This window comes from Rhinolophus sinicus, linkage group LG05 (assembly GCF_036562045.2).
Source record: "Rhinolophus sinicus isolate RSC01 linkage group LG05, ASM3656204v1, whole genome shotgun sequence".
Classification (NCBI taxonomy): Eukaryota; Metazoa; Chordata; class Mammalia; order Chiroptera; family Rhinolophidae; genus Rhinolophus; species Rhinolophus sinicus.
Window position 1 is genome coordinate 147,413,534 of NC_133755.1, and position 24,117 is coordinate 147,437,650.

Below are 24,117 nucleotides of genomic sequence, written 5' to 3' on the forward strand. Positions count from 1 at the left end.
CATCAATCCTCTACAGTCTGCCTTATTCTCTCATCACTCTAATAAAATTGTCAGCAATCACTTCCTTGAAAATCAGTAGCTTCCTGTCAGTCCATTCCTGTTCAACCTCTCCGTGGTGTCTGATTCTTCTCTCATTCTGGAATCTCCTTCTCTGACTCCTGATAACCACACCCCTTGACTTTCCTCTTGCCTCAGAAGTCTCCTATTTCTCAGTCTTATGTATTGCTTTATCTTTTTGCTAAATGTTGCCCTCCTAGTCATTCTCTCCCATTATCCTTCCCTTACATGCACCCCAATACAAACACTTTAAAGAATCAGTCACTGTCCTAAAGCTTATTAACCAGTTCACTGAGCAATACTATGCATAATACCCCAAACACATTTACAAACTTGTGACCAGATATAATTTACTACACAAGGCATTATGGAACATTAAGTGTTTGAGGAAGCACAGGATAGAAGATTCAATTGTTAAGGTAATTCATTAAGGTGGATTTCTCAGAGGAGCAATGTGTTGAAGAAGCTGAGAAAAATGAATTCTCATCCACTTAACTTGAGAAAGGTGATCATTCATTTTTTCCCCTTTCTCAAAGAGTGCTAAAGAAAACAATTCAGCAAGCTACTTTAGTAATCAATTCTGTGGGCTTAATGATCCTTCAGCTATTTTAATTTGGTCATCCATGAAATCACACAAAAAATGTCTGGTTAAGTTTAAAGTCATAGCCTTTTATCATCTCTTTGTACATGATCCACATCATAACCAATTAAATAAAATTTGCTCAGCTTTTATCAGATGTTGGAATGGACAGATTTGAAGATGGCTGAATATTCTGTTTTATGAATGACTTCTTAATTTGCTCAAAACCATCCTATGGATTCCTTTTGTTTCTTTCACTTCTCTAGTCCCCATAGAAATAGGGTTATAACCATCCAGAGTTGGTGTCATACATAATTGGTTCAAATCCCTACATGGCCTTTTATTAGCAGCACAACCTTTACTTTATTACTTGAACTGAATCTTCATTTCCTCATATGTACAATAGAAATAATTACATACACATACAACAATTAGAATATTGTTGTGAGAATCAATGAGATAACCTGTGTGAAACAGCCTGGCCTAAAGAGGGTACTCACTAAACGTTGTAACCCTCCCTTTCTTTTATTTCCATCATAAATTGGGACTATTTTATTTTTGCCTGTTTTACCATTCATTTATATAGCAAATGAAGCATTAGTTTTGAAAAAGGATTTTAAAATCAGGTTGTGCTGAATTTGTTGGCATTATGAATGTGCAGCAGTATGTCTTGCACTTCTCTTTAGCATATTATGTTTGATATTCCCAAGAAAACTTAAATACATTTATCTTATGTTGAAGACACTGTATGCTATCACTATAAGACTTATGATAGAAATAATTATAGAGATATTGCCAATCTATCACAATGATGGCTCTGCACACTTTCCTGCTGCTTATTCTCTCCTTTCTATTCAATTTAAAAACTATTACATGGCACTTTTTACTACAGAGAAGGTAGTGAAAAATTAGAAATTCTAGTAGGAATTTGTGAAAGGAACTAAAATTTGAATGGACACTAAAATTTGAAAACAAAATATGTGTTGTAGGAGCCTGCATAAAATATGGGGGGAAAAAAAACCTTCACAGATAAAATAGTTAGGTTACCAAGATTTTTCTAAAACACGGTAAGATAAAATGTTGGACGAGGCTTAAAATCCGTAGCCTTTGAGGAGCTCTAAGTTAGGCCAAGGTTAATTTAGTGATAAAATGTGTGCTTCTTAGGGAAAAAAAAATAATAATAATGTACTTTTTTTGTTGTTGTTCACTAAAAATGACTGCCTATAGAGAATACACTGCAGAAACGGAGATGTCCATTTTTCTATGAGAAGAGAGAGAAATGGATTTGAAGTAGATCAATATTGCTTGAAGAGCAGAAGAAACATGTAACTTATAAAACCAAGTTCATTTGGATTCATTCCAAAGGTGAAGAAATTGGCAAATGTTAGGAAAAAGCTCTATCAGCTATATTTAACACCTCCCTGTAAACTGGGATGAGACCTACAAACTACAAAAAAATTAATGTAGCTCTATATAGAAAATAACTTTTAAAAATCACAATGAAGATTTTGTTACTTTTATTTTCAGAGAGCAGCAGTCTTATTGATTGTGCTAGAATTTTTTTTTTTTCTCTAACTCATTTTATCTCACAGTTTTCAGTTATTGGCTCTAAGTGGTATGTCTCTTTCAGCTATTTCTAAATTTTTAAAGTTAAGATTGCTTTGCATTTAAGATGCTTTGGCAAAGACTGTAATGAGAATTTTAAATCTCAGCAAAATCTCTTGAAGTTCTAAACGAGGCCATCAAAGAGAACATTCACCAGATGGATCCAATGATTGATCTAAAGCCTGGAGTCTTGCTTTTAATCTCTTGTTTCCCAGCAAAAAGAAATGTTACAGAATCTTCTCTCTTCTTAAAGGTTTAAACTAAAATACATAGTTAAAAATAGAGGCACTATACTTTAGGTATATTTACAAAACGGAAATCGGAGACAGGGCACTCTAAAGAGAATGTGGATGCTTCCACTTGAGGTCCTGTTCTGTTGCTAGTGTTCAGTTCATTTTTTACTATTGGATGGAGGAGGGTGGTCCTCAAAGTTCTCATGCTCCTGGCTGGTGGCCTGTGTCTAAGCCTAACATTGCTCACCAAGATCTATGATTTCCTATAATTCCTAGACTGCATTTTTTAGCTCCCTTGCTCCTAGGAAGGGCTACTCCTCTCTCTCCTTTCCCCATACACCAGAAGAGAGGATGCAAAAAAAATGTAGAGGAGGGAAGAGACACAGCTTGAAAGAGTCTTAGTGCCTGACTTGCCTCATGGATGTTAGGCTTTTGCGGAAACAATAAACAAATTTCATTGTGTTAAGCCACTGAACTGTTGGATTTGTTTATTATTGCAGCTAGCCTAACCTTGTCACACCGTATCTCCTTAAGGATCCTGCACAAACATACAGAGTGAAATCAATGAAGAGGAAATTTTGGAATATAGACAATAGCTGTCTGAGATCCTTTCACAAGTGAAATCTCTGCTTGATGTGGGTTTAAAGGCTATAATGTTCCTAGTGAAAACACTGACCAACCTCATCAGTGGTGTCTGTGATGGTTAATTTTGTATAAATTTCGCTAAGCCCTGGTGCCCAGACATTTGGTCAAACACATCTGCATATTGCTGTGAAGGTATTTTTAGATGAGATTGATATTTAAATTTTTGAGTAAAGCAAATTACCCTCCATAATGTGTGTGGGTTTCATCAAATCAGTTGAAGGCCTTAAGAAAAGGAATGACAGACCCTGAAGAAAAGGGAATTATGTCATCAGACTGCCTTTGGACTCAATTTGCAGTATCAACTTTTCCCTGGGCCTCTACCCTGCTGGTCAACCTTGAAATTGTAGGATTTTTCAGAGTCCACAATTACGTAAACCAATTCCTTCAAATTTCTCTCTCTCTCCCCCTTTCCCTCTCTTTCCTCCCCACATCTCTCTCTCTCTCTCTCTCTCTCTCTCTCTCTCTCGTGTGTGTGTGTGTGTGTGTGTGTGTGTGTGTGTGTGTGTTTGTTGGTCCATTTGAAAATAAAGAGGCAGTACATAATAGAGATTCAATGTGAAAAACTATAACCATTACCAATTAGCCAATGTCAAGTAAAATGGCATCCTAGGTTCATTTTAGAACTAATACACTTGTCATAGATATATATTTAAATGGTCATCATGAGTTCTCCTGTTGTTGTGGTTGTTGCTGTTGTTGTTTTGTATTCTAAGTGTATTTGATTTTTAAATTGAAATTATAAACAATGAGTTAAAATTGTATAAGGCTGCCTCCAGAAAGTTCAAAGGGAAAAACTCATGCACATGAACTGAAAGCAATAAATATATATGAAAATTATTTACTGCATATGTGTTCATATTGAGTACTATTTTAGGCATGAGGAATATAAAACTTATGAAAACAGAGTTCCTGCCTATGGCATATATTTTCCAAAAACAGCAGCAACAATACCTTCTAACCCTCATGTTCTTCTTAATATATGACCTAAATGTTTCTCCCATTGGGAGGTGGAGTCTATATCTCCTTCCCTTGAATTTGGGTGAGCTTTTGCCTCAACAAATATAATATGTCAGAAGTGATTTTCAAGGTGATGCCATAACAATGTCATGTTCTTCTGCCTTTCTCTCTTAAGACACTTACTCTGGGTGAAGCCAGATACCATGTGATCAGTGCAACAACCCTAAGATTTCTATGCTGAATCCAAACTAGTTCACATGGAGAGACCATATAGAGAGATCCTAAGAATACATGGAGAGAGGGAGAGAGAGAGAGAGAGAGAGAGAGAGAGAGAGAGAGAGAGAGAAACAGTTCCCAGCTCTATCCACTAACTGACTAAATCATATAGAAGACTGATATGGACTGAATTGTGTTCCCTCCACCCCAAATCCATATATTGAAGTCCTAACCCCTACAGTGACTGTATTTAGAGACAGGATCTTTAAGAAGGAAATTTAGGCTAAATGAGCTCATAAGGTAGGGCCCTAACCCAATAGGACTGGTATCCTGATAAGAAGAGAAAGAGACACCAGAGATCACTCTCCCTTCACATGCACACAGAGGAAAGGTCATGTGAGAACACAGTGAGAAGTCAGCTATTTGTAAGCCAGGGAGAGAGGCATCACAACAAATAAACCCTGCTGACAGCTTGATCTTGAACTTCTTGTTATAGCAGTCTGTGCAGACTGATAAAGAGACTTTGAGCCAGAACCATACAGACAATCCATCCTCAAATTCTTGACCCACAAAACCATGCAAGTTAATAAAATGGTGATCCTCATTTTTAAGTAACTAAATTGTGGCGTACTTTGTTACACAGCAATAGATAATTGGATATTTCCCTTGAGGCACTATATTAGGGTTTATGTATAACTAATTATACATCAAAGTACTATATTAGTTATGTATTAAGTTCTATAAGTTAGGAAGTAAGCAAAAAGAGGGCTGGAGGGTTTTTGAACTTGATATTTTAAAACGTTAAATTAAAAAAAAAGAGTTAAAAATAATTGACCACCAGTCAAGATGGCAGAGTAGGTAAATGCTGTGCTTGCCTCCTCTCACAACCACATCAAAATTACAACTAAACTACAAAACATCTATCATTGATAATTGCCTGAACTCCAGCTGAACAAAAGTCCTACAACTTCTGAAATACAGAAGACTCCAACTCAAAATGGTAGGAGAGGCAGAGATGCAGACCGAACTGTTCCCAAACCTGCATATGGCGGTTGAAAATCGGGCGGGAGCGATATCTCGGCTGTGGAGGTCGCCCTGGAGGGGCGAGAGGTCCCGGACTCACACCAAGTTCCCCAGTCCAGAATTTCACTGTCCATAACTTCTGGCTGTGAAAACAAGCAGTGATTGAAGCTGAGTGAGATGGAGGGCAGCTGGAGTCCCAGGCATCCCTCTTAAAGGAACCACGCACAAACTTACTGACAGACTCACTCTGTCTGAGCTCCAGCATGGGAGCAGCAGCTAGAAAGGTACCAAGGACATATTGGGGAGGAACTGTGATGTCTGGCTTCAGGTCCTGGGCTACAGGGGCAGCTTTCTCCCAGACAGAAATGCTGGAGGAAACCATTACTTCTTTGTTGAGCCCTCCCCTCTCTGAGTGGGCAGACACAGGCTGGTGCCATATCTGAGTCTCCATAAACCTAGTTAACACTCTCTACCATACCCTGGTAATTCACTGAGACCCTGCCCTACCCAACTTGTGAGCCTACCCAAGCCATATCCAGTGGTTTTCCCATACAAACAGCCTATCTTGGCTCATGCTGCAGACTTTACTAAAATCTCTCAAAGTTTCACAAACCCCAAAGAAGCAGAAACTGGCCTCAGTGCCTCATACCTCATACTCAGCAGCCCCAAGCCTGGCAGTAGAGGCAGCTGGCCTTGGTTCGACCTCCAAGCCAGTGCTGGTTGCTGCCATCTGTGGATTGCTTTGTGGCTCATGCCAGGTGGCCCTGGGCAGGGCACAGGCAGAAGCTGAACTTGGCATGTCGTAACTCCCATCCCAGGAGGCCCTGGGGCTGGCATGACTGGTGGCTAGCTTCTGACCAAGCTGGAGCACCACCCAGCTGCCTCCATGGGCAACACATCCAAAAGGCAGGTACTAGAGCCCTGCGTAAAGTAGTCCTGCTCCATAGGGTCAGCCCCTGTACAACAACTCCTCCACTGTAGTCACAACAAATCCTCACAACCAATCAGCTGAAGGGGCAATCCCTCTCACTGATGTACAAACAGCAACTAGAACTCAACAACAACAGGCAGGCACACACAACCCATACCTGGAGCACCCAGCTCAGGTGACCAGGGAGACTGAGCCACTGGGCCCCACAGGACACCTACTACATAAGGCCACTCTACTAAGATTGGAAGACACAGCAGCCCTGCTTAATATATAGAAATAAACACAGGGAAGTGGCCAAAATGGGCAGACAGAGAAACACGTCCCAAATGAAAGAACAGAACAAAGCTCAAGAAAAAGAACTAAACAAAATGGAGACAAGTAACCTACCAGATACAGTGTTCAAAACACTGGTTATAAAGACACTTAATGAACCTAGGGGAAGAATAAATTAATTCAGTGAAAACTTTAACAAAGAGATAGGAAACATAAAAATGGAGATAGAAAACATAAAAAGAAACCAGTCAGAAAGGAAGAATACAATAATTGAAATGAAGAATACATTAGAGGGAATCAATAGTAGATTAGATAAAGCAGAAGACTGAATCAGCAATTTGGAAGATAAGGTAGCAGAAAAACCCAATCAGAACAGCAAAAAAGAAAAGAAACCAAAACAATGAGAAAAGTTTAAGGGGCTTCTGCGACAACATCAAGCATACCAACATTTGTCTCATTGAGGTCCCAGAAGGAGAACAGAGAGCAAGGAATTTAAAACTCATTTAAAGAAATAATGACAGAAAAGTTCCCTAACCTGGTGAAAGAAATACACACACAAGCCCAGGAAGTGCAGACAGTCCCAAACAAGATGAACCCAAAGAGGCTCACACCAAGACCCATTATAATTAAGACGCCAAAGGTTAAAGACAAAGAGAAAATCTTAAAAGCAGGAAGACAAAATCAGTTAATTATCTACAAGGGAGCTCCCATAAGACTATCAGCTGATTTCTCAACAGAAACTTTGCAGACCAGAAGGGATGGCACAAAACATTCAAAGTAATAAAAAGACAAAACCTACAACCAAGATTACTCTACCCAGCAAAGCTATCATTTAAAATTGAAAGAGAGAGAGAGTTTCCCAGACAAGAAAAACCTGAAGGAGCTCATCATCACCAAACCAGTATTACAAGGAATCTTAGAGGTACTTTTTAAAAATAAACAAACAAACACAAATAATAAAATGGCAATTACTACATATCTGTCAACAATTACTTTCAGTGTAAATGGATTAAATGTTCCAATCAAAAGACAGGATGACTGAATGAATAAGAAAACAAGACCCTTACATATGCGGCCTACAAGAGATACACTTCATATCCAAAGACACACACACACTGAAAGTAAGGTGATGGAAAAGGATATTTCATGAAAATGGAAACAAACAAACAAAAAAAGTTGAGGTAGCAATACTTACACCAGACAAAATAGACTTTAAAACAAAGTCTATAGCAAGAGACAAAGAAAGACCCAGTAATTCCAGTGCTGGGTATTTAACCAAAGAAACCCAACCACTAATTTGAAAACACATATGCATCTATATGTTTATTGCAGCATTATTTACAATAGCCAAAATATGGATGAAACTTAAGTGTCCATCGATAGATGGATAACGAAGAAGTAGTACATACATACAATAGAACATTACTCAGCCATAAAAATAAAAAAAGAAATCTTGCCGTCGGCAACAACATGAATGGACTGAGAGGGTATTATGCTGAGTTGGGGTATGGGTGAAGGAGAGGAAGGGATTAAGAGGTACAAATTGGTAGTTACAAAATAGTCATGGGCATGTAAAGTACAGCATAGGCAATAGAGTTAATAATATTGTCATAATTATGTATTAGGTATCAATTGGGTACTAGATTTATTGTGTTGACCATTTCGTATGTTATGCAAATGTCTAATCACTATGTTGTACACCTGAAACTATTATAGTACTGTTTGTCAAATGTAATTAAAAATAGAACAATGGTTTTTTAAAAAAATTAAAAAATAGTTGACCAGAGGTATACCTAGGAAGACAAAAACTCAGATGGGTTCAAACTGGGAGAAGGGAGATATAATTGAAGAAAGTATCATTGAGACATGCTGTGGGCTGAACTGTGTCCTCCAAATTTCATATGTTGAAGCCCTAAACCCCCTCCACCCATGTGACTGTGTTAGACACAGGACCATTAAGGATGTGATTAAGGCTAAATGAGGTTGTAAGAGTGGAGCCCTGACTCAATAGAATGGATGCCATTATAAAAAGATGAGAAACCAGAGCACTTTCTCTGCCAAGTGAGAAGACACTTATCTAAAAGCAGGAAGAGGACTCTCACTAGAATCTAACCAGGTTGGCACTCTGATCTTGGACTTCCAGCTTCCAGAACTGTGAGAAATAAATTTATTTTGTTGAAGCCACTCAGTCTATAGCATTCTGTTGGCAACTTACACTTCACACTTTTTTCAGGACTTAATTAGATCAGACATAAAGCCATTAGTAGAGATGGAAATAAAATATAAAAATGTGTATCATTTGTCTGATTTACACATTAGTGTATGTTCAAACTCAAGGCAGGAGTTCTGTTCACTGAAGTATCCCCAGCACCAAGATCATGGCCCATTTCTGAGCCACAATAAAGGAAGCTAAAGGAAGGGAGAAAGGGAGAAAAGAGAAGTTAAAAAAAAAAAACTAAACTATTTCAATAATATAAAAACTAATACCACTAGTAGAATCTCAAAGATAACCCAGAAATAGGAACCTTCTAAAGAGAAAAAGTAGAATGAACCAAGTGATGAAAATGGGACATGCCAAAATAGGGAGAGCCTCTGTGAATCATTGGGTTAACCAGTATCAGCAGTATACAAAAGGCTGGTTTGAATTTTTGCCTGTGCTTTAGGCCCTCATTCTTAAAACTTTGTGCCTACTTGTTATTTCCTAATAATTATTCAAAGCTCATATTGCTTTCTAGTCTCCAACAGCTCTTTCTCTGCTGACTTCTGTGTTGTTCCATAGATTTCCCTGCAGTCACTGTTCAACTCTTAAATGTTATTACACATCTAGTTTTGAACAGTTTTAAATGCAAAGTTTAAATAAATGCTCCTAAGTCATTTTAAAAGTTTAAAATATTTTAAAGGCCAACCACATGCACAATAATCATTAAGAAGAAAAAGGTCATCGTGTACCAAATAATTCAAAAGGGAGTACAAAGCGGGAAGTAAAAGATAAGCATAAAAAAAAAGCTCAAATCCAAGATCTCTCAGTACATTTGTCTTTAGCTTTGTGATTGTAGGCACTCATTTATAACAAACGGATTCTTTAGTGAACTTAATCTAGACCCAATTTTCACTTGGCCTTTTTATTGTAATCAAATATCAAGGTGGGATGAGAGACCAGGCCAGTTCTTAATGCCTGTGGCTTCTGCTCCTCTGATTCCATAATTCTAGGACAGATTTGGACTTGCCAGTTTGATAGTCTGTAGGGTTTTATGGGGGGAAATTTGAACTGGAACTTCAATTTCCTTTAGACTGAATCTTACTTGTAGTGGTTTGGCTAATCTTATGCATAACTTGAGCTGTCATAGTCCACAGTTTCCCCCCAAAGGAGTTACTTTTTATTGACAATGGGACTATATTTCCAAAGTTACTTTTTATAAAGATACCTATTTCCTACAGAATCTCTTCTTAGATCTCTGCAGCAGTGGAACACATTAGAATGTGTACTGTGTGTGAGGAATGGATACTTATTTCTGAATATGACCCAGTTCCAAATGTGTGGTAAGAGTTAAGACGTGCATTGCAGAATAAGCTGACATATTGCAGTGTCCTAACTACCTAATTGTTGCCACATAACAATTCTGCAGTAGAGACAAACCCTAAGAGAAAATAGAATTGAATCATGGTTGTTGAACTGTGAAGAGACTATTTTCCAGTTAGAAGGCAAAACCCTTGTGTTAACATAGGTGACATCTACTTTATTATACCCTCCATGATAATTTGCAGACATGGGAGGGCACAACCATCTGACTACAATTAATACTCAAAACCAACTTCAAATACAACTGGACAATGCAGGCAATAAATATTGACTGATTGTATGAAAAAGGTGTGCAATTAGATCAAAAGCAAAATAATTTTTCTTGAACTGTACTAGATATAACTACAAAATGGTTTTTAAATTTCTAAAGCACCCATTGGAATCTACATAGTGCTTAGCAAGTTATATGTTGAATCATTGGTTTCACATGCAGCATTTAGGATTTTGCTAATACTTATCAGAGTGCAAAATATAGTATAATCTGATAGAATAGTGATCATTTCAACATTTAGTCTCTGACAAATATTTCAACATGCAACCTATTCAGTACTGCTTCAGGTTTATAATTATTTTTGTTCTTGACAATTTTGAAAATAGAATTGTCCTGGATTTAGTTTACATCTCTAATGCAGCTAAGGAAATAGTTCTGGGTTCTGATGACTCCTCACAGGTTTAGTCTGGCTGTACAGCGCTGACATGCTAATTTGACAGTGGTTTCTTTGTGAGTTTATGGCCTCAGTTTTTATGCTTGTCCTGGTTTCAGCTGGACTTCTTATTGCATTCAGTTTTTGGGCACTCTAGCATTTCTTGGCAACTTTTATGGCAATGCTGTTCACTCATACCACCACATCCTCATTCCTCGTCTCCTATTCCCTGACAACCTGTGAAAAATGAGTGAGTCTTCACTGGATGACTGCTTTGTGAAGATAAATGAATAATTTATCTGATAATCATGGTCATCTATCAGACTACGCGTTTTTTTTCCCTAATAAGTGATTTTGCTATGTTTGCTTAAAACTTACGCTGAATTTTTCATGAGTTGGATGAGTGCTTTCCAGCATGTGTTTATAACCTCCACTAACATTTTTTTATGAAATGAAACCTTGGGAGATGAAAACAGAAAAACTGGGTGTTTAAAAAGATATATTACCTTTCAAATGGGGGCTCTCTCTACCTGAATTATAAGGAGGTCTCTAGAGCTTTCAGACTGATTTCCCTGTTTTCAAATGCCTCATTCAAATGATCACATGCTGCTCAGCATATTGTGCATCGTTTGCACACTTCTTGAAAAAACAATTTGTACTTAGTGTTTTGAGAGATGGGAATCATGGGAGCTGAGTACTTATGTTCAACTATTTTCAACAAATAATATCTGAAGGTCTGAGCACTAAAATCTCCTATTTAAAAGTCAATCTTCAAACTCTAACAAACAAGCTAATGTGTCTGAAAAGATTAAAGACATACAAGAATATTTTATTCACTGAGTGATTACTACTGAGGAAATGGAGGACTCAATAGAATACACAGTAGAGAACAGGAAATTTTTAATAATTATCGTATAAAATAAGATACAATTTACACAGTTCTAAGGAGTTTTTAATATGGTTAAAAATCATCTGCATAGTAATTTGCAGCTTCAAAAATAATTTAAAATGATTATCATGTTTAATATGTTTTTCAATAATTGGAAATTTGGAATTTTATCTTATTTAAAAAACAGTCAATGTAAGTACCTCCAACTTTTAGAAGGTTAGTAGGAACAAAATGAAGGTAAATGCATATAGTTCTTTAGTTCGTATGTAAATGAGAATTATATTTGGTAAATATGTTTTGCTTTTGATGTATAAAAATCATTTTGGCTTCTTTCATTTAAAATTACAATTGAGTTTTTGACTAAAAAGTGAAGATATAAAGAGAAAAGATGATGTCTTATTTAAATTTGTATCACCAGTGCCTAGCAAAGTATTTGGAATACATTCGGTATGTAACTAACTGCTGCATACATGTTTGACAATAACAAATAAATAGAAATACACAATTTGTCCACTACCAATGGAACAGTGAAAATAATAACTTAAGAATAAGGTTGTGGTAAGGCTTAGTCCAAAATGGATTGTATTTAGGAAAATGTGGGTCAAAGTTAGTTCAAATAACAATGGTCAGAACTTCAAAAATTAGATTCTTGGCTTTTTAGCAAAAATGTTAAAGTTTAGTATAGAAAATGATAATATATGAACTTCGTATAGTGTTTTATAATTTAGATAACAACTTCACATTATCTCATTTGTTCTCCCTCCTGGAATTTGGATATTAACATTTTATTTTATTTATTCTATTTAACTGAAGGATAGCAGAGATGCAGGAAAGTACATAAAGAACACTCATCTTAAATGAATAGCATAATTTTTTCACATGTATATGAGCCTGAGTACACCACACCAAGTACATCTCACTATGTACTTCTAAAATATAAGGATAGTTTCTTACATAAAATGAAAAAGTTTTATATCAATTAAAGCAATTACAAATAAGTTCCTACTATTATCTGACACCCAGTCTTTAATCAAATTTATCAAATTATGATACCTTTTACAGCTGTTTTGTTAAAAATAAGATTCATTCAAGACCACACATTCACTTGCTACCTCTCTGTGATACTTTTAAGAATTCAAATGCAAGTTTTGTTATTATATTATTTTTATTAGGCAAAATATTATATTAAGCCTATATAAAAGTTTTTTCTCTCATAAACTCTTTTTTTTAAAAGTCTAAGTATTATAGAGCATGGCATACCTTAACATTCTTTTATGTGTTTATTTAACACTTATCAAAACTCTACAATATGTTTAGATACTGGGTACAGTACAAGGCAATAGATTCTACAACAGGATACCAAAAATTTTATCTTTTCTTAAAAAAAAAACAAAAACCCAGAGGTGCTCAACTAAAATAATATGAAAAAAGTAATTGAAATTGAGGGAAAAAAAGTAAATTAAAGAACTGATCTTGGTCTTGGTCTTTGTTCTTTAAAAAGATTACTATTAACTATGCAGTGTTTTTCTCACATGTAAGTTCCATTCTCAGGAGGAATTGATTAACCTTTCATTGCTACTATTATTACTAATGGGTGGAACACCAGATGAAAGGAGTTTGAATCATTTTGAATAGAAAATCAAAGGAAGCACACACAGTGTTCTCTCAGTGCAAAACTACATTAGATTTTTCTTGTTGCTCCAATTAAAATTTGAGTTCATTTAAATATTCATGGCATATCTACAGCAAATATGGTCAGTAAAAGTTTACAGTATTTTGGGGTTATCTATTTCCTATAAAAGCTTGGGCCACTAAAAGGAAAGAATGGCCCAAATGCTCATTAAATAGCACAGAGCTGACAATCTGGTTTGAGACTGATGTCATTCTTTACCCCCACGAGTCTTGAAACTATTGAAGGTCATGAAGAGAGTTATGTTATGTTCCCCTTAAATGATGGAATGTGTGCCAAATATAAGTACAAGACTTTATTTCTTGCCAGAATTTTAAAAATAAGTACCAGATGCTGGATCCTTTCGGAAAATCAGCCATAGAGAAACTATGGCAGAAAACCAGGGATCTAGAAATAGGAAAAAAAAATTCCATGAAAAATGTTTAGCGGGATGAAAGTGGATTTAATTAAGTATCAGAGTAGCCTGAAGTAGAGTTTGGCTCGGGGCAAAATGAGAAAATAGAGAAATGTCCTTTAAGCTTTACTTTTTTCTCTCCGTGCTATTTCTTTGGAATTATGCCTATATTCTCACTACAGAAATTAGGGAGAATGATCATGTATTGATGAAATTGTCTGTGTGAAAAGGAAAGCTGGGCAAAATTGTACTTGGATGAGAGACTTTGATTGCAACAACCATTAGAATTGGCAGTCTGGGCATTCACTCTTAGGCCCATTTATCTGTAACCTCCTGGGGCTCTGTAATGCAGGGACTCAGTTCTCGCTCCCCTCACAAGAACGCAGGATATGGTGAGGCCAAAAAGGAACAACAATTGAGCCATGGCTAGGGGGTTCATACAACTATATTCTTGCTGTCGGCTGTGTTGGAGATACAAGAAGCAGTAGCCACAAGATCCACAAACCGCCATCTGCTTCTCTGCCAACCAACCAAACTCCCCTTGGGTAGCCACGACAGTTATATTAGTTAGTGGCTAATGGCTAACTGGTTACAGCTGATGGCCAACTAGTTACAGCTGATGGCCATCTACTACCAGAGCTATCACCTTTCCACGTGAGGTTGAGAGCCTGGAAACTGCTCTCTGGGACTCTGTCCCCACAGGCTCTTAGATTACAGACTAGAAGGACAACCTCTTCCCAACGTTATCTATTCTAAAGAAAAGCCTTTACCTAATGAGATGCTTAGTGGAAAGATAAATGAAAAGATTACCCATTGTCTTGGGGAACCCAGTGCTTCTGTCTTAAGTTTTCTCACCTCCTTTATCCTTGATTTTACTAGGGTAAAGCACATTAGGTCTAGCCTTTCCACTTCCCCAATACATTTCACGATATACAGAAGCCACTAACTCCAGTTGGATATGAGTGCACAGGCCAAAATTGTACAAGTTCTCAAAAATTACAATTGGAAAAAAAAACGTTCACTATCTGAGTAGAACTAGCAGAACAGATGGACTAAGTGTCTAAAGGGACTTCTTCAGAAGCAGAACCTGAGATGAGGATTCTTGTACAAATGATTCCCAGAATAAACTGGTAAAAGATCTGGGACGGTAATAAGGGTGTGGTATCATGCAAAATACTACAAACAGTAGCTTCAGTTCTGATCCTTTAAAAGTTACCACATCTTAGAGTTCTCCTAACTCAAGGCAAGGTAGCAGGAACTTTTGTACTCATTGTTTATGAGGAAGAAGAGAAAGAAGACACAATTTGCATTGTTTCTGGCTCTCCATAACCAATGGCCTCCAGTGTGTAACAGCAATCCTCTGAAAAAGAGCTGCAGGTACCAGTTGTTGGGAAACAAAAGCCACCAAATACTAGGGGATCTGAGTGGAGCGGTGACTGTATGCACTTAAATCCTCCTCTTGTACTATTCAGGTACACTTGCATCTCACGTTAAGTTTACTCCGTCTTCTTATGGATTGAAGAAGACCAAAACTAAAAGTGCCACTGAATTGTCACTAAGTTTGACATTTTGTCGTTTCAGTATTACCTGACTTGCACTCAGAGCTCTGGTGACCCCAAATATGGGAACCAGTCAGAAAATTCCTCTAGTTCTGCTTCAAGGAGGTGGAAAGGAACTTCTAATGCTCAGGGAGAGACCAGCATTGTCTTCATTTTTTCCCCCCTCTTTCATCTCTCCATTGTATACCCCAGTTCCCTGAGTACTTCCATGGTAATGGTGGTAGTGGCAATGAATGGTAAGGAGAACCCACAGGAAATAAAATTTTATAATGAGAAACTTCCTCTTCAGTTACTGAAGCTGGGTTCCAAGAGGTGGAGCCAGTTCCTACTGCTCTCTCTCTGTCCTCCCATTACTTGGCCCAAGATGTGAGCACAGTTGTAAAATTATACGCACCGGGGGTAATTAAGTGCCAGATCCTAGCTATTAGAACAAAAGAGTACTTGACTACTTATAGCAAAAGTAGTAGCAATGTAGTAAAGTGTATGACAACATTGCAAAAGGATGGGAGGAATTGGAAATATACAGTTGTAAAACTCTTATACTATGTGTGAAGCAGTATGACTCTGGAAGGTAGATTGTAATTAAAGATAAAAGATATATCATATATATAACTATTGTTACATTATATAGGTATATATAATTATATAGTTATAAATGTATATATAACTATGCATATATATTGTTTTATATATGTATATGTATGTAACTAATAATAATATGAGAGTAGTGGAGATAAAGTGAAGCATGAAAAACATTCAAAAAGGCAGAAAAAGAGGTAAGTTACAGCAAAGAACAGAGGAAAGAAATAGAAAAACCTAGCAAGATGGCAGATTTTCATTTAATTACATCAATAATTACATTAAATATGAAAGATCTAATTGCCAGTGAAGGAAACTCAGAAGCAGTTGATCTAATGACCAATTGAAAGGAAGATTAAAGTGCAAGACTCACCTACAGTCTGTCTATAAGAATTCCACATTAAATATAAAAATATGTATAGGTCAAAAGTAAAAGGATAGAATGAGATATGCCATCCAAACTCTGATCAAAAGGTAGCTGGTATATTTACACATATGTGTATTATATTTCTCAACAAAATGAAATTAAAAATGGAATGGACAGATTCCTAGAAAAAACATCATTTAGTAGAGCAGTCAAGAAGAAATAAAAAGGGTAGGTGGATCAAGACTGCAACTGCAGTGGGCAGCCCAGCTGAGTAAATTACCAAAGCCCTCAAAAATCAAAGTATATAAGATAACAAAGAAAAAAATCCAGATAAAAACTACAACAAACTAAATGACCTGTTATCACCACAGACTCCAAAATACAAGTAGGTGTCGCCAAACAGCAACAAGATGTGTGGTATCAGGGTAGCCAACAAAAAGCAAAGGTAAAGCAAAAAGACCTTTGAGAATCCCAGAAATTGAATTGTCAATGGGTATTCAATCTCCAAGAGTAAAAAATACTTACCTCTACAGTAGAGTCCCTACGCAACATAGAAAGCTCAGTAGGCCAATCTCAGAAGAACAATCCACTACAGAGCTCATGGGTAAAAGCAGCAAGGGGAACACAAAATTCAAGTGGTGCTAGTGCAACATGAGTGTCATGTGGGAGACCCTGCTCACTGCGCCATTTGTAATGCAGGGCGTCCGGCGGGGTCTCTGCTCCCGCTCCCCATACAAGAACGCAGGATATGGTGAGGCCAAAAAGGAACATCCACGGAGCCATAGGTAGGGGAGTCATACCACTATATTCTTTCTGGCGGCACTATACTCTTACTGGAGGCTGGATCCACACTGTCCGCAAACCGCCATCCACGCTTGCCAGCCCAGCCGCCATCTTCTTGCTAGCCCCCATTCTTCCTCTTTCTTTCTCTCTCTGCTAGCGTAGCCACAGCAGTTATATTAGTGGCCAAGGCTCACTGGTTACAGCTGATGGCCATGCAATCACAGTTGATGGCCATTTACTACCTGAGCCAGCACCTGTCTATGTGAGGCCGAGAGCCTGGAAACTACTTTCTGGGGCTCTGCCCCCACAATGAGTCATAGGAACTTTTGAAATTGGCCAACTAAAGCTCTCTTCCAGGACAAAGCCCTACAAAGAGGAGAATTTACTCAGAGAACATAAATTAAGCAAGACAGGGACAAAATGCCTAAGAAAAAGGACAGTACAGATAAAAATGTGGAAGGAGAATTAGAGGAGACACATCTCAGAAAGGTCATATTTTTGAATACTTCAGAATAACCACAGAAGAGGGAACCCTAGAGTCATGAAGCTAGGAGTCTCTGGCTCACACTTCCCTAATGAGTTCTGGAAAATCCACCTTACTTACACTTAAGCAGCAGAAAAGGATGGCAGTCGAATCTTGAAGAAAGTTATGTAAAAGTCCTCCATTTAAGACTAGAAAAATCTTTATTGAACCAAGTCTTTTAATAAGTACTAATAGTAACATTTATTGTGTTAAAAGAACATATGACACATAACAAAGATGACGTGTTGTATGGAGCTTATTAGCAACCACTGTTCTCAAGTTTTGGTAGAAAAAACAAAAAACAACAAAAAAAACAGACTAATATAACTAATATGACCATAATATACATAAAATTCAGGTGGAATTTTTGTTTTGTGGTTTCTCATATTTAAAATGAGAGTCAGTAAAATATTTTAAAACATTTAAGGAAACTTTTAGTAATATTAGAAAAGATAGAAGATGTTTGCACAGTGATGGATGACAACATAAACCTAGTTCTATTAAATTCAGAAGCTTACATCATTAATGTCAGTAATTATTTCAAGCAGTGAGTGCCCAGAGGAAAAGTGGTCTGTGGCACTATAGAAAACAACATAGCAATAGCTTGTGGCCATTGTTCAGATTTACAACTCTACAAAAATTCATCAGCTTGGGCTTTTCTGTTCTTTCTTCAAACACCTATGGTGAGTATAATGAAATTGGACTAAATAGCCAAAAGAAACAGACACATGCTTTTACAAGTTATAGGGTGGGGTTCATGTTCTGATTGACTATGAAGGCTTTAGCTATGTTTCCAGCTGGGCCCTAACAGAGTTTCCATTTTTTCAGGCTCAAGTTCTAAAATTTTTACCTTTATTGCTTTAATTTTAAATTATGTTGGTTGGTGTATCTTTATTTGAAAAAAAAACCACACTGTATTTCAATTAATTGTATAAATATGAGTCTGTCCGGTGTGATTGCAGGCACTTATGTAACTACCAAAGACAATCCAGTCAAAATAGATGTTTGAGATAATTATATAAGTTCAGATACTAAAAATATATTTAAATATTTAATATGCTATTAAAAGTATAGCATTAGCAGTAATATTTTCAACTGAGGACAGATAGTTTGATTAAGAACATATGATGATAAAAATTCTGAAATACTCACTGTTCAGGTTTTGGTAAATTATTAAACTACTTTTTATCTTTTGTACTATTTTTTAAGACTTTTTATTGGGGAAGGGGAACAGGACATTATTGGGGAACAGTGTATATTTCTAGGACTTTATTGGGAAACAGCGTGTTTTTTTCCCAGGACTCATCAGCTCCAAGTCAAGTTGTTGTCCTTTCAATCTTAGTTGTGGAGGGCACAGCTCAGCTTCAAGTCCAGTTGCTGTTTTTGTGGGGTTTTTTTTCAATCTAGTTGCAGTGGTGGTGGTGGGGGTGGAGGAGGGGAAGCGAGAAAGGGGAAGGGGGGAGGCGCAGCCCACCATTCCTTGTGGGAGTCGAACTGGCAACCCTGTTGTTCAGAGTTCATGCTCTAAGCAATTGTGCCACCTAGCCACCCAACTTTTTTACTGTTTGGGTACTAATATATCTTCCTGTCACATTTCTCATCCCTCCTTCCAAAGTCCCACCACAAAATAGCAAATGGGGAAAAAATAATGTTCATAATAACTTTGTAGACTGGATTTGGGAATTTCAAAAGAACAAAGTCATGATGATTTCTGCAAGATGGAAAGAAGGCACTATGTTGAGAGATAAACCACGTTTATATAAATCTTGAATAGACAAAGAGAAAGATGTATCCAACGCAAAAGTTATTCCTGGAACAGTCATCAGGTAAGGAGGGCAGGTTAGGGAGTCGGGGCAGAAATAAAAGTTGAGTACTTTCTAAAAACATGAAACATTACACTTAGGAAGAGCTAGGGCTCCTGGGTTGGGGACCAGAGGGCAAATGCATAGTCAGTCTACCTGCTTGGTTCACATGCACAAAGTAAAATCTGGATGAGCTTAATGCATATTTGTTGAACAATCTGATGAATATATTTAAATCGAAAATAGAAAGATTACTGCTCTCATACACTCCATGAGGAAAATCAGTGGCCTAAATTGCAATCCTGAAAGCACTCAGCTCTAGACACATCCATCCACTACTTAACTCCATCCACTACTCAAATGAGATTGGAAAAATCAAGAGAAACTCTCCAACAATCTTTTCCAAGGGTCCACAATATCGCAATACTAAAACATCAATTAACTGTTGCTCCTAACCTTCTACTACCCAGTCTCAGGCATTATTAATCTCTCTCTTTCTCTCGTGTATGTGTATGACTGATTTCAGTTACCTTTAGATAACCGGATTTCTAAACGTTGAATCTTTTGTTCCACCCAAAGTAGCTATATTCTTCTAGGAAGTTATGTCACATTCTTTAAGGATCAGGTTAAGATATTTGTGTGACACACCTCTGCGTCCCATGTTTAGACTTATTCAATAACAATTACCCTGTGTCCTGAGAGGCCACAGGTCTTTGAGAGTCTACTGAAACCTGAGCTGTGTAGTGTACTCTGCCCTGGTCTTGGCCAAACTTTATTATCCAAGACCCTTAATCCTGATATTTGTACACATGATCATCAGTTTTAATCTTCACTGTCTCTTCAGACGATCTAGGGTATTTTATGGACAAGCACCAGCCTGCTAAGGTGACCCAGGTTTCCTGAAATGAATGGTCCGTAAGGTAAACCAGTCATTATTACCATTGTCTACTCAAGGTGTTTGGAAGTCTTCCATTTGAGTAGCATGCTAACTTTACTATTTTGTTAAGCACTGGAACTATTTTAGCATCATAATAATTTTTTTTTTACCCTTGGAAAACAAGTATAATGTTATGAAAATAAAATTATTAGACTGGCCTATTCACATGAAGATATCAGTCCCTTTCTTTTTAGTCATATCATGTTGTTTTTTTTTCATTTGTTTTGTGTATTTTTTTAACCTCATTGCTTTCTTTTGCCTCACTTATCTAATTTTTTCACCACGTTCCAAAAGTTCAGGTTTTTCAAGCCAAGCTGATCTTTTGATAATTTTCAGTGGTTTAATGTTAGTCAAAACAAGAACTTTCACAAAGATTTGCAAGAATTTCTGTAATAGAGAAAATTGAGCCAAAAAATAAGAATTGATATGGTGAATTTTGTGTTTCTTGACTTTTTTTTTCACTGCTAGAGACTTTCTTTTTCTTCATCTTTTTTTTAATTTTGCCTTCCATGCATATAAAATCTCTGCACCATATTTATGCTAACAATCTATTGTGTTGCTCCGTATTTTTCTTTGAGTTCATATAACAATTTACTCACACACACACACATATACACCTATAGGCTTTGTTTAAAAAAAAAATAGGCTCATACACGTTTTTGTGTATCATGATTTTTGCATTCAAGAGTACTTCATGAAAAGCCTTCAGCTTAGCTCATAGAGCTCTGGATGTACTGTGATTTAATCAGCCCTTCTCCTACTAATGGGCATCTGTATTGTTTCCAGTTTTCATCATTAGAAACAATGCTGCCATAAATACCCTTGTACCAGAGTCTTTTATCTGTTTTTTTTTTTTTTCTGTGAAAATAAATTCCTAGGAGACGGATTGCTAGATTTAAAGGTATATGTATTTTTAATTTTAATAGGTGTTGTCAGATTGCTTTCCGTCACTTTGCTTCTCTGCCAACTGTACATACAAGTATTGTTCTAGAGGACTCCCTTCTTTTAAAGTACAAAATTTAAATTTCCATTTCAATAATTTTCAAATGTTCAATATTTTGAAGGGATGTATATCACTGGTAATTAATATTGCTTTCCATTAAACACAGTACAATACAAATTTTATGAATCCAAGCAGTATGCTTTCTTTTAACTTCCCAAACTTATCTACATTAGCAATTTTGCCATTAAAACAAACAAAAAAAAGAATCTATACAGGCCTTTCCTACTATTTTCTTGAGTACTTAATATCTTGAAAACTCAATTTACTACAGTGTTACCATAATGGTTTTAAGTCTTGCCTTGAAGCATTTCAGGTAAAGAATTAGCTCCCCTCTGTACCTCTATGTTTAAAAATGGTTTAACTGTTTATTAGAGATGTTGTTTAAATTGAAATTAAACAGAATGAAAGTAAGATGAAGCTACAGAATAACATCTCAATCATAATGGATTCTCAATATAAGGGATTCGAATAGGCAGCAGTTTTTCACTGTTATCTACATCCAAAGGCACACTGTTTTAAGAGTTTTTCTTGATTAACACTTGGGTATCATTTTTGAAGTGTCAAATACCCATTAAGTAATGATCTATAATTATGATTATAGATCAGATTCATAAAGAGTTCAGTCTTGTTTCACTGATATCTGTAGGAAAAGAGTACTAAGATAATTATCTTAAAATAATGTTTTATTTGAAGTGTATATGTGTGTTTATATGATAGGTTAAGTTCCCACTAACTGCACAATAATTATATCATCTCTATCAGTATTCCACATTACTTAACAACTCTCACCAAGAGTCCTTTTAATGAGAAAAAACCTATTTTAGTGCCTCGTATGCCCTCAACTCTTGCTGTTTTATAATCTCATTTAATACGTTTATTTTGAAAATACCAGTGGAATCTAAGAAGGGGATCACCTGGAACTTTGATCAGCCATCTGTTCCTCACTGTGAGTTAAACTTCAGTAACATGGCACAGGATATTAGAACCATTATTTAGACTAGGATGATCCCAAGAAATCACATCCATCAGTGCCCTTGTTTTACACTAGAAATGAAGCTCACAAGCATTCAGGTGCTGCAGTGACATGGTTAGTCGCTCATGGTACCAAGACTAGTATACATGCTTATTGACACTTTGTCCTACTGTTCTTCACTGCACTATGTAATGTGATTAAATTTGAAGAGATTAATTTTAGGTAAAGCTTTAGACTGCGGAATATAGAACAGGGGTGTCTTGGAAGGAAAAGACAACGGACCAAAGCAGTTGGTTCCTTAAGGAAAATTAATGGCAAATAAAGAGGTGGGTGGGTGATGGAGAAGAGGTACTGATAACGTACTTCCTAAGCAACAGTGTTATCCAGAGTCAGTGCTACACCCATAAAACATTTTAGAACAGCATTAAACCTATTGTCAAGACCCTCTCGCAAAGTAAAAAAGGAATATAGTGACCTTTCAAGGTTACATCCTTTCATCTACTCTCTATGGCTGTTTTAGACAGTCAAGAGTATTTGGTAGCAGTGCTTTATTTTAGCTTTACTCTCATTAAGATCTCATACACTTAATTACTTAATATTCCTTAAGAAACACAGCTTGAAATAATTGCTTCATTAGAAAAATTTAGCAGTATTCATTCTCTCTGGAATAGATTCTTGTTCTAAACTTGCTGAATGTTTTAGTTGTCCTTTTATTCTGAATGCAAACCTCTTCATGTCTCTTATAGAATTGCATTTCAAATACCATTTAAGGGGAAATAAAAAAAAATCTGCATGAAGCAATATTGAACAATGTTCCTTGTTAGCATAAAGCACAGCTTAAAAAAATTCTAGAGGTATGTACTAACGGCAAATACTGGGAAAGATATGCTATATGGTAAAACAATAAAGAAAAGAAAAATTGTGTTTTAAAGAAATTGTTTTGAGCATAGCATTTCATTCATAATAGATCAATGTATTTATTTAATAAAATTAGTTGAATAAAAAGTGATTGCTAAGCTAGAAATTCTTTAAAGTGAAGTCTTAAAAGAGAATTTTAAAAGCAAATTCGACCTGAAATTTGTTTATGGAATATTCGAAGGTATTTAAGTTTCAAGATTACTACCTTAGGTTTATTTTTCTGCTGAAAAAACTTTAGTATCACAACCTACAGGAGCATGTCTACATTATTTGTCCAATCAAGCTCATCTTCCAGCCTTTTCCCTTAAACAAAACCGTCATGGTAGCCAGAGGGCTTTGCTCAGACTCCTTCGTGCTCTTCGTAGAGTCACTCTGCTCAGGCTACTCGCAGTTTACTTGTATTTTGTCCTGTTCCATCCTGTGTGCGCCCTGTTCTGCTTAATTCCTATCCCTTCTGGATGAAAATCCTGTCCCCCCAGGATCGCTCAGCTCAAGGCATTCCCTCCTTCCTCCAGATCTTCCTATTACTAATTACTCTTGATGTGGTATTTCTCAGGATTTACAAAATATGAACCTGTACTTTTGTCTTTTCTATTGTACAGGTTTTATCTCAGTCATATTACAAGCTCCTTGAAGGTAGAGAGAGACTGATTGTTAAGACATCAATGTCTTAACAGAGTAGACTTTCAAGTACTTGTTATCAATTGGAAATTTATTTCATTATCAAGTGATCCTATAATATGGAAGATAAACGGATATCATTGTCAGGTACAGCATGTTTATGAGTTTAAATATTGATCACTGTTTATATTATGCTATTAATAAAAATAAATAAGGAATTTAAAATGATCTACATAATATAATCACAATTTTTGTCCAGATATAAAGATTACATTTTAGTGGATGAAAAATATTGAAAATACACACACACACACACACACACACACACACAGTGC

At 36.4% G+C, this 24,117-nt stretch overlaps 1 protein-coding gene across 1 annotated transcript in view; it reads right to left on the reverse strand.

The window, feature by feature from the left end:
* TBC1D32 (TBC1 domain family member 32) overlaps positions 1-24,117 on the reverse strand; it is a 400,452-nt gene that overhangs the window by 185,944 nt on the left and 190,391 nt on the right. The window contains exon 35 of the mRNA XM_074333506.1: positions 5,333-5,459. Coding sequence (XP_074189607.1) covers positions 5,333-5,459 — 127 coding nt within the window. The remainder of the gene's footprint in view (positions 1-5,332; positions 5,460-24,117) is intronic.